Consider the following 11,974-nt stretch of genomic DNA (forward strand, 5'->3'; position numbering starts at 1 on the left):
AGCAATCTGCAGCACTTTCTTTGTGATGTGTTAAGCCCCATCTAACAGCAGTGCCACCATAATCAGTACGCAGTTCAGCATTATGGAGCATATACCATGCTGATGAACATCTACCTTAGTCTGCCATGATTTGTAAATGATGATTTGTAAATAATGAATACTACTGCTAGCAATTACAAATAAATTTATAAAGTAGCAAAAAAAATTGAAACTTACAATTACTATAAACTATAGGTAATCATTTGTAGAGGTCTGGATGATGTTGCCACAAGTGCTCGATGACGTCATCTTGAAGCTAATTGTGAATATCTTTGTCCCTTATATTCTTGTAATTTTTAATAAACTCCTCAAGTTCAGGTGTTTCATCGTGAGAAATCTTCACCTTTTCTCCCACCCCATCATAATTTAAATCATCTTCCTCATCGTGCTCATCCTCAACTATCATATTGTGCATAATGACACAAGCTCTCATGATTTGTCCGAGGGTGTCTTCATCCCAAAATCGAGCTGGCCCCCTAATGATAGCGAAACGAGATTGTAGAACCCCAAACGCTCGTTCCACGTCCTTCCTACAAGCTTCTTGGGCAGTTGCAAAATATTTCTTCTTGTTACCTTGTGGATCAGGTATGCTCTTCACAATTGTGGCCCACGAGGGATATATGCCATCATCAAGATAATAACCCATTGTATATTCGTTGTTATTAATGGTATAATTCACCTTTGGAGCTTGACCTTCAGCTACCCATGCAAATAAAGAAGACCGGTGCAAAACGTTGATGTCGTTGTGGGAACCAGGCATCCCAAAAAAAGCATGCCAAATCCAAAGATCTTTATTTGCAACAGCTTCAAGTATAATTGTAGGCTCATGCACATGCCCGGTATACATACCTTGCCATGCCGAAGGACAATTTTTCCACCTCCAATGCATACAATCAATCGACCCAAGCATACCAGGAAAGCCTCTACTCTCTCCAATGGCAAGTAATCTAGCAGTATCATCTTCATTAGGTGATCTCAAGTACTCATCTCCAAAAACCTCAACAACAGCATTGACAAACCTTCTCAGACTCTCAATAGCAGTACTCTCACCAATACAGACATAATCATCTATAGTATCAGCTGCTACTCCATAAGTTAACATCCGAAATGCTGCAGTACTCTTGGAGTTGCTCTAACATGTCAACACGTCAGCATATGTGGCAAAAGCAAAAAGTACACGTGACATGTTAGCCTGGCCGCGCACTAGGGGAACAGTGTCACTTTTTCATGAAAGAGAAAATAACGTGAATTATTGAACTTTCTAAATAAATTAACGTGGCATGCAGGTGAATTTTTGCCATGCATGTGACCTTTATATATTCACTAGTAAAGTGCACGTGCGACTTGTGTAAACAAATATATATGTATATTTCTAAATAATTTTACTTAATAATTTTATATTTATGATAAAACTGTACGTACAAGATATTAAAAAAGTCTAGTACACGATGCAAAATGGAACACCATTGTTGCAAAATTGAACACTAGTAGAGAAATTTATTTATTTGGATATTCTAGTGTAGGACTCACTTCGTTCTCTTTTGATAGGCATATTTTAAAATTTGAAAAAATTCTCTTTAATTGTCTTATTCTAGTCCAACTATCCATCCACTTAATGGGTGTTTCGGGCCTGATGTGTGAATCTTCATTCTTCCACGTGAGATTGGCTACATAAGCATCAAGGAGTCAAAGCTTTAATGGATCACTTGTTTATGAGAAATAATTAATGATATGATTAAATGATGATAAGTAGTATTGTTTTCCTTGGTCATTATTGTGCCGAGAGGAAATAGTACTATCAAAAGAGAATGGAGGGAGTAATAAAGATACAATCGTTTATACTTATTATAGAGATCAAATTGTTGAACTGGATCATGCAAGCCAGCAGTGTAAAGGAAAATTGCACTAAGTGAAAACATGTGCTCGCTATGGGAAATTGCACCATGTGAAAACATGTGCTTGCTATACAACATGGAATCCTATAGATGCATCATTTGACTGAAGCACAAACCGGCAATTGCTTTCCACTAAAATTCCACTCATGACAGACCAAAAATGACAGTAATTAACCGGCAAAAGTTATGTAACCTGACTAAACTTTCATAAATAGGAAAATGCCATTGCTCAAGAAAACCAAGCAAAAATAGTGACACCGGTAGATTTAATTAACTTAGTCCTGCAGGTTAAGGAAAGATATGCAATGGTTTCCACTTTTTACCACTTAAAGTGCGTTTTCATTAAGCACTAAGCATTCTGGCATCACATCAACAATTATTAGCCAATAGTAATTATGCAAATAGACTCAATGAAAAAAAATCTACACCGACTCACCGTGTCACAAAATGAGTTTAAAATCTGGCAGGCTTTTTACGGGAGTGTATTGTGATCCTTTACATGTACCCTTTTTTTTCAACATAACCCTTTTGCCACATATACATTTTTCCATATCGATGAACCTCCTGAACTTAACTCTTCAAATGTCATCATCATCCCATTAAGAGCATTTGAGTCATCTGCTGAGCAAACAAGAATTTTAAATCTGTTCCAATGTCCTGATCGTTTTCCAAAATAAATGAAAACTGTATAAGTACAAACAAAAGGGTATCAAGTTTACCACAACATCTCAATCCGCATGCAGGTCTGAGCATCACATTTTTCCACACCGGCACATCGTCGGCACATCGCACACCTCCATAGCAAGACCTTCTAAAAAATTGATGACCTAGCCAACCCTGCATCTAGCGATGGGAATGCACCTGGGACCATGCTCAGTCTCACTCTGCATCACAGTTTAACATGAGCATTTTATCAAATAAGCGTTGATAAAATTAAAAATGTGTCTAGGTGAGGAAAATAATCGTGGTGCCATGAATCCATAGACACCATAAAGAAGGCAAAGAGTGTGCCAGAACAAAATAACCAAGTGGATGGTTTTCGCTAAAGATGGAAAGCAGCCAAATTGAAGAGAGAAATAAAAGAGGATTTTGCAAACCTTGCGTTCGTGGCCTCCCACCTGACGAAAGGAAGCTGGGCAAGCCTGCTTGTGGTAGAACGTCCGCCACTCACTACGGCTCCACGTCGGTGTTCCGGTGGTCGAAGAATTTGCACTCCAGCGGAAGCAGCGGGTCGGGTGCGTTGGCATGGCTGCGATATGATGGGGTAGGGCATGTGCGCGAGGCCAGCGGCGTCGTGAACGCGACTGTGCCGCAAGCCAGGAACGCGGGTGGTGGAGCCAGCCGTGACGAGCGCGGAGGCGGAATCAGGCGCGTTCTCGAAGACCTGCGCACCACCGCATGCGGGATCGGCCTTATGCTCTGCTCGGGGGAAAAGAGGGAGGAAGCAGATCAACCTATTTACCTGGAAGATTAGGGAGGACACGGCCGGCGCCGGCGGCAGCGCCGTATGCTCTGCTAGGGAGAAAAAGGCGAGCGGACTCGAGGAGACGGGGGCAGTGACACGAACTGGTTAAGGCGCGCGTAAGATGGCGAACGGCAGCCTTACCGCGTGGCCCGAGGCTAAACCGCCGAGGACTCCCCCAAGCAAACCAGCGGACGGCAGGCTCGGCGAGAGGGAGCTTCAGGCGGGCGGCGGGCTTGGCGGCTTCGGTGTCTAGGGCATCAAGAATGCCCCTGTCGACACCGACTGCAGGTGGATGGGACCGCCGCGGTGTCTGCTTCGTTGGAGGGGAAAGGGTCACGGGGTGGGCTGCACAGGATGGGGATTGGGAAGGGAAGGAAAGCCGAGAAACAGAGAAAAAGAGGAGGCGTGATTGACGGGCGGGGTTAGACGCGGGTACACAAGTGGGTAAGAAAAATTCTTGCCGAAAAAAATAGCCTTCAAAAGGCAGAACTATTTCATAAACAGTTGTTTTCACCCCTTTTTCAAACTTTAGTACCTCTCCCGACCTATCAAGTGGGGCCTCTGTGAAAAGTACGAGTGGTAACTCTAGGTAGGAATTATTTTCAATTGTTGGATCTTTATAGTGTATATATATATATATATATAAAAGAAGATCTCAAAACTTTGGTATCTCTCCAGGGCTGTCAAGTGGGGTCTCTGTGAGGAGTACGAGGTGGTAACTCTAGGTAGGAATTATTGTCAATTGTTGGATTTTTATAATATAGATAAATAGATAGATATAGTATAGATTTGAAGAAAAAGATACAGTAACTAGTGCTACGTATTTCTTTCTTGGAAGGTATACGTGACAATTTGATGAATTGCTCCATGCACTAGTAGAGAACTGACTTTCGATCCACCCCCTTTTATCCCGGTTTAAAGTTGGCCCGGGACAAAAGGGGGTGCGCCGGGGTGCGGAAATTTGGAGGGGAGCATTAGTCCCGGTTGGTAATTGCAACCGGGACTAAAGGCCCCCCTTTAGTCCCGGTTGCAACGGCTAGCTGGGGGGCGTCGGTGGCGGGACCTTTTTATCCCGGTTGGATCCTCCAACCGGGATAAACTTCCAACCGGGACAAAAGGTGTTTCCTTTTGTCTCGGTTGGAGTTTTTAACCGGGATAAAAACTCATCCCCCACTATATCCCGAGACAGAGACTTTCTTCTTCCTCCAGCCCGAGCCAGTCCAGCACATTGATAGAGAGCTGAGCTTCACCTACACTCCGGTGGTGCCCAAGCAAGGGAGGTGCTGCCCGAAGTTTTTTCCCTCATTTTCGTGGGAATTTGACTCAGCCAACAAGTGCTGCGAAGGTTTGCTACTTCATCCTTGTGTTATGCTTTGATTTATGCTTTGGAGATGGAAAGATTATTTGCTACAATGTGATGATGAAGTAGAAAAATGGAGAGGTATTTTGAGCTAGAATGTGAGGGAGATTGATGTGTCATATATAGTATGCATTATTTCAGTGGTTTAAAAATGATGCTATACCTTGTCTAGACGGTTTATCTTATCAAATTCAATATGGTTTTTTAAATCCATATACTTGTTGAACTTGCATACCGTGTTCATTTCTGCGACGATGTTCTCCGCCGAGTAGCAACGTATGTCAAGAAGGAGGTTCGATTCTACGAGAAAGAGTGAATACGGACATCGTGACCGTGTCCCCTTTTCCGTAGCATCTAACCTCTTTCATGACAAAGTGCGGTGCCGCCCAGCTGAGGACATCCTCGCGAAATGAACACGGTCTTCAAGTTCAACAACTTCTGTAGTGGTAAGGAAAGAATTTTTGTACATAGATGACTTCTGCTACTTGTTGAACTTGCATACCATGTTCATCTCGCCGAGGATGTTCTCCGCCGAGCAGCAACGTATGTCAAGAAGGAGGTTCGATTCTACGAGAAAGAGTGGATACGGACATCGTGACCGTGTCCCCTTTTCCGTAGCATCTAACCTCTTTAATGACGAAGTGCGGTGCCGCCCAGTTGAGGACATCCTCGCGAGATGATCACGGTCTTCAAGTTGAACAACTTATGCAGTGTTAAGATAATAATTTTTGTACATAGATGGCTTCTGCTACTGGAGGAAGTGGCGATGGTGGGGGCGATCGTGGTTCCTATTATGGCAAGGTTCCAATCATAGTTGGCCCTCAGCATAAGCCGAAGAAAAAGAGCGCGCTGGAAAAAGCAATGCTTCGTTATTTGCAGCAACGTCATGAAGAAGCTGTTGCCGCGGGTCATGAACCTCCTTTTGGTGGTCGTTATGCTCCACCCTCAGTCCCGGGTGTTTCACGTCCACTTAGTACTACCGTTTCAGGCGCCACAAATAAACCTAAGGATGAGGTTGGATCAGCGGAACCTTCGTCTTCACCGTCCAAGGATGCTTAAAATCCTCCTTGATAATAACCAGTGGATGGCTTGTTGTATTGTATAATGTTGTTTGGGACTTTAATTTAAATATGTGTATTTGGATCTTCATGTTGTTTTATTGTACCATGTTGTTTGGATCTTTAATCGATTTTCACGCGTAATCCATTGTCAAGTGTAATCCATTTTCATGCGTAATACGATGCAGATGGACCGGCAATGGATGTATAATGCAGACAGGCGGAGCAAGGCATTTATTGATGGCTTGCATTATTTTCTCGAAGTGGCAAAAGCGAACAAGCCAGAGAATGGGTTCGTATGTTGTCCATGCTTCCAATGCAATAACAGGAAGGAGTATTCAAAGGATTCCTGGGGGACTATTCACAGCCACTTGTTTAAATACGGTTTCATGCCTAACTATTTGGTTTGGACCAAGCACGGTGAACTAGGGGTTGTAATGGAAGATGGCGAGGAGGAGGAGGAAGATGACACCATTCCGGACTGGGTTGCAGGCCAAGCTTTTGCAGGTACTACAATGGGCGAGGCTGATGAAGATGAGTTTGCAGAAAATGACCCTACTGATGACCTTGGTCAGGTGATACGAGATGCATACAGAGATTGCGAAACTGAGAAGGAAGCAGCAAAGTTGCAGCGCATGATAGATGATCACCAAAAATTGTTGTACCCAGGTTGCGAGCAGGGCCATAAAAAACTAGGTACGACACTAGAATTTGTGCAATGGAAGGCAAAAAATGGTGTGTCCGATAAGGCATTTCAGGGGATGTTGAACATTGTCAAGAAGATTCTCCCCGAGAATAATGAATTACCGTCCACAACATATGAAGCTAAACAGATTATTTGCCCTCTCGGATTGGATGTTCAGAAGATACACGCATGCCCTAATGACTGTATCCTCTATCGTGGTGATGAATACGAGAAATTGGATGCTTGTCCCGTCTGCGAAGCCCTACGGTATAAGATCAGGCGAGATGATCCTGGTGATGTCGAGGGGCAGTCTCCCAAGAAGAGAGTTCCCGCGAAGGTGATGTGGTATTTCCCTATAATACCACGCTTGAAGCGCTTGTTCAGGAACAAGGCGAATGCTAAGTTGATGCGATGGCACAAAGAAGACCGTAAGGAAGATGAGATGCTGAGACACCCCGCAGATGGGGCACAGTGGAGATCAATTGATAGAACATTCCCAGACTTTGAAAGTGACGCAAGGAACATAAGGTTTGGTTTAAGCACTGATGGATTCAATCCATTCGGTGAGTTGAGTAGTGGCCATAGTACTTGGCCCGTCACCCTTTGTATGTTCAACCTTCCTCCTTGGCTGTGCATGAAGCGGAAGTTCATTATGATGCCGGCGCTTATCCAAGGCCCAAAACAACCCGGCAACGACATTGACGTGTACCTAAGGCCGTTGGTTGATGACCTTTTACAGCTCTGGAAGGAAGAAGGTGTACGTGTGTGGGATGAGGATAGACAAGAGATCTTTAATCTACGAGCACTGTTGTTCGTAACCATCAACGATTGGCCTGCATTGAGTAACCTTTCAGGACAGACAAATAAGTGATATCGGGCATGCACCCACTGTTTAGACGACACAGACAGCATGTACTTGAAGCACTGTAAGAAGGTCGTCTATATGGGTCATCGTCGATTTCTCCCTGCTCACCACCAGCTGAGAAAGAGCGGGATGCATTTCAAAGGGACACCAGACCATCGTAAAAAACCTACACACCGTAATGGAAAGCGTGTGTTCGAGATGATGAAGGATGTATATGTAGTCTTCGGAAAGGGACTTGGTAGCCAACCTGTTCCGAACGACGATAACGGACATGCACCCATGTGGAAGAAAAAGTCAATATTTTGGGAGCTACCTTATTGGGAAATCCTAGAGGTTCGCAACGCAATAGACGTGATGCACCTGACGAAGAATCTTTGCGTGAACGTGCTAGGCTTCATGGGTGTTTATGGAACCTCAAAAGATACATTGGAAGCACAACAGGACCTGAAAGCCATGGGGCAACGAGATGACCTACATCCGGAAAAGAGAGATAATGGACAGCACTACTTACGTCCTGCCAGTTACACTCTCAGCAAGGAGGAGAAGGATAGCATGTTTGAATGCTTGAATAGTATGAACATTTTACGCACACAGCTTCCACTGGATCCTTATTATAATTGAGCCTGAAAGAAGCCACGTCACTGTCTTTGATTCGTTAAGGAAAGATCCGGTGGACTACCAAGAATTGCAAGACATGCTAGGCTTGTAATAATTCTGGACCTTTATCTCTATGCAAAAATTTATTTCCTAAATTTTATCCCTATTACACTATGTCATTCATTATTCTAATCCGCAGCGCATGGAAACAATTCATAAGGACACACAAAGGTCCATTCAAAGAAAATCTTACATGGAACACAGACTTCCCGGTACGTATGAAGTCTGCACATTTATTACGTTGTATAACACGAATATTTCATAACTTATTTTTTTCCGCACTGAAGTGCTTAAGATAGGAACCCGGGAATAATCTATGTGGCTACTACATCTGTGAGCACATGCACAGTTTTTTGGGACCCAAGGGACCGAAGATGACGCCGCACAACTTTAAAGTACGTAAAATAAATATATTACTAGTTAATTATTTTCTAGCTCCTTATATGTATTTGTTCATGTAACATTCACAAATTTCCAAATTATAGATGTTAAATATTCAACAAGGACTCTTGAAGGAAGAAAGAATAGCGGCAATATGTGAAGGTCTCATTGGATTCATAATGGACGAGGTGGTAAATCCAAGAGGAGAATTTTATTACAATGGACGACAATTAGACACTCCGATCAGCAACACCACGACGGGAAGATCGTAGGAAGATACTTTGATTTATTTGTATATATAATACGCGCTAATTATGATCGATTTGTACTAAGCTAGTTGAATTGTGTATATGAATTGTGTATAAAGATTGTGTATATATATAGTAATTGTATAATTACAAATCCCATTCGTTTAAATACTAGTTGATTTCGTTCTAAAAAAATCTCAACTACAAGGTTAACAACTTAAAAGGGCCGCAGTACTACTATACGTATACGTGATGCATGCATGAAAAATTTAGGCGTCACGGCAGTGCCATGCAAGCGCCATTTAGTCCCGGTTGGAATCGAGCCGGGACTAAAGGGGACCCCTTTAGTCCCGGTTGGTGACACCAACCGGGACTAAAGGGGGTCCTTTACTCCCGGTTAAAAGACCCGGGACTAAAGACCCCCCCTTTTGTCCCGGTTAGTTTATCCCAGATGGATATCCGAGAGATATGCACCCTACCAACCGGGACTAAAGGCCAATTCTCTACCAGTGATGGCGGATGTAGCATGCATTGTTCATAATTTAACCTGAGCTTTAACTTGGTGCACCATAAATATGTTTTGGGTAGCAAATCTAATTCTTATAATGACAAACGTTACAAGTTATACCTAGGACGGGCACGTTTTCTTAGTTAGTTTCGCGTACACGGCCGTTTAGTCCGTTTACACGCTACACAGTGCCTAGCTGTGTCCTGTTTAGTCCATTTAATGGTTGTTTAACCTGTTTAATTAGCCATTTAGTCTGAATAAAGAGCTAAACGGTAAGTAACCGACTATTTAGCGTTTTAGCATTTAGCGTTTAGGGTAACATTGATCTCCCGTGAATCCAAGGAAGGTTAACGGAAACAGCAGTTTTTTAATATTTTGTAACCTTTAATTATTTTGTAAAAAAAATCAAGGGCTTAGATTTGTTAAATCTCTTACGTCCTAAGAGGTATAAGGTGTATTTTAGCAAGGTTCTACACTACTACTGGAATCGTGAATTACCTTGGCAGCCTAAAGCCGTCAATGAATATAAAATTACCGTTAAGGTAATTGTTCTTGGCGGCTGACCGCCAAGCAAATGCCGCCAAGTATAAAGAGCCAAGGAAAAACGACATACTTGACGGCTGATTGCCAAGAATTATTTCCTTAGCCGTAGGATGATGTTAAAATTTTTAGTGCGCCAAGAAAAAGGTACACCTACCAAGTAAACTTGTTTTGTTGGCTGTCGTGGCTGCCAAGCAAACTTATTTTCTTGGCTGCCTTTGACTGCCAAGCAAGCTCCTTTCCTTGGCAGCCCAGAACACCTAAGTTATTACATTTTCATGGCAGCCTTCGTTAGCCAAGGAAAAGGACATCATCCGCCAAGGAAAACATTATATGTTCGCCAAGATAATTCTAATTTTCTTGGCAGCTTACACTGCCAAGTTAATTAGCAAAAAAATGTTGCACATAACCAATAGAATATAAACAAGATCAATGTTTCGACAGCCACAATTCAATTCCATTTAGCAACAACAATGTGCAGATCATATATCCAACATCCATGCTATTCCCTTATAGTATAATGATTCTTTTGTTCTATAAAACCATTGCTAACATGCTATCTTTATAGTTGAGTAAATATCCAAATGCGAATTTGAACTATCCGTTTGTATCTGCAGAATGTTTGAATCTGTGTTCGAAGTGAAATTACAACGTGGAAAACAATACTGCTTGAATTCGGTACGTTCTATACATAGTTAATCCCATTCCATCCATATTCCCGATAATAATGCACTGCTTCAAAGGCTATGCAAAGGGGGAGTTGTTGGCCAAGGACGTGGGATGCGGGGACTCCGAGGGGCATCCTAATTAGTGCGCGCCAGGAGACCTGCTGGCCATCGATCCCCAACCGCCTACTCCCATCCCGCAACTTTTATTTTTGGAAAAGTTTAAAATCCTGTAACTTTCAATTTTTGAAATATCATAATTTATACACATAGCTTCGATGCATGACTCCATAATATAACTTTTTATGAGATAACTTTTTAGCACAATTTTAATAGCATGCAGAATTTATGTATACAACAATTTGTAAGAATAACTTCAAATTTTATTTTTTAAGAAAGCTGTAACCTATACACACAATTTGTACGCATAACTTCTTTCCTAACAACAATTTAGGTGTTAAATTTTTTAATACAACTTTCATGATATACATAACTTATACGCATAACATTTATCATAACTTTTAAGAGAATATTCTTAAAAAAATTTATGCATGTAACTTTGAGAGAATGTTGTTAAAGAATTTATGAACATAACTTATACATATATACAATATTTAGTTGGTATAGAAAAAATTGAAAAGAAAAAAAAACACGGGGCAGCACATGGGGTGGGTCCATGTAGAATCCACCGGCCCGAGCGCAGCAACTGAGCAGCAGACACCGTGGGCGGTGGGTGGGCCCCAGCCGGTAGCACGTCGTGCGCTAGAAAGCGTGACAGCACGCGTAGGCTAAGGGGGTGTTTGGATACGAGGTGCTAAACTTTAAAAGTGTCACATCGGATGTTCGGATGCTAATTAGGAGAACTAAATATGAGCTAATTATAAAATTAATTGCAGAACCCTGCGCTAATTCGCGAGACGAATCTACTAAGTCTAATTAATCCACCATTAGCAAATGGTTTCTGTAGCACCACATTATCAAATCATGGACTACTTAGGCTTAATAGATTCGTCTCGCGAATTACACTCCAACTGTGCAATTAGTTTTGTAATTATTCTATATTTAATACTTCTAATTAGCATCCAAGCATCCGATGTGACGGGTGTTAAACTTTAACATGTTGGAGTCAAACAGGCCCTAAATTGACATTGCAGGGACTTCGATGGGCCAGGTACGAGGTAAGGAATTGAAAGAAAGAGGTACCAACAAAGTCGATTTGATCTCTTATTCCATCTAGTTGAATCTTTTCATAGGGTGTGTTTGGGACTACTCCACTTTAAAAAAAATAACAGCTCCACTCCACCAACTCCACTTTTTTTAGCTCTGCTCCACCAACTCTAGGAAAATAGGGAGTTACGAACGTGTTTGGCTAACGGTGCAAACTCCAGCTCCCGAAATTGTAGGAATGGGTGCGAAAAGTCTCTATTACCCTTGGTTGGGGTTGGGATTTTTTTCGCAAGCTACAGTACCTGACTGCTACAGTGACTAATTGCTGGAGATTTTGCACTGATGTTAACATACTTTTTATGCCAGCTTAAATGACATCAGAGTGGAATATATCATTCCACCAAATGTTAAATTGGAACTGGTTTACTCTTGGTTGAAACT

At 42.1% G+C, this 11,974-nt stretch overlaps 1 protein-coding gene across 1 annotated transcript; it reads right to left on the minus strand.

The window, feature by feature from the left end:
- Positions 1 to 282: 282 nt before the first annotated feature.
- On the minus strand, positions 283 to 1,141 carry LOC111256386 (putative nuclease HARBI1). Its single transcript, XM_022824302.1, has one exon. It carries the CDS (start codon positions 1,139 to 1,141, stop codon positions 296 to 298), a length of 846 nt encoding a protein of 281 aa, XP_022680037.1. The 3' UTR covers positions 283 to 295.
- Between the last annotated feature and the right edge of the window lie 10,833 nt (positions 1,142 to 11,974).

Source organism: Setaria italica, chromosome II (genome assembly GCF_000263155.2).
Source record: "Setaria italica strain Yugu1 chromosome II, Setaria_italica_v2.0, whole genome shotgun sequence".
NCBI classification, from domain to species: Eukaryota; Viridiplantae; Streptophyta; class Magnoliopsida; order Poales; family Poaceae; genus Setaria; species Setaria italica.

Bases quoted from the DNA above. Each gene is read 5' to 3' on its own strand.
- LOC111256386 (XM_022824302.1), bottom strand. From the start codon at position 1,141: ATGTTAACTTATGGAGTAGCAGCTGATACTATAGATGATTATGTCTGT.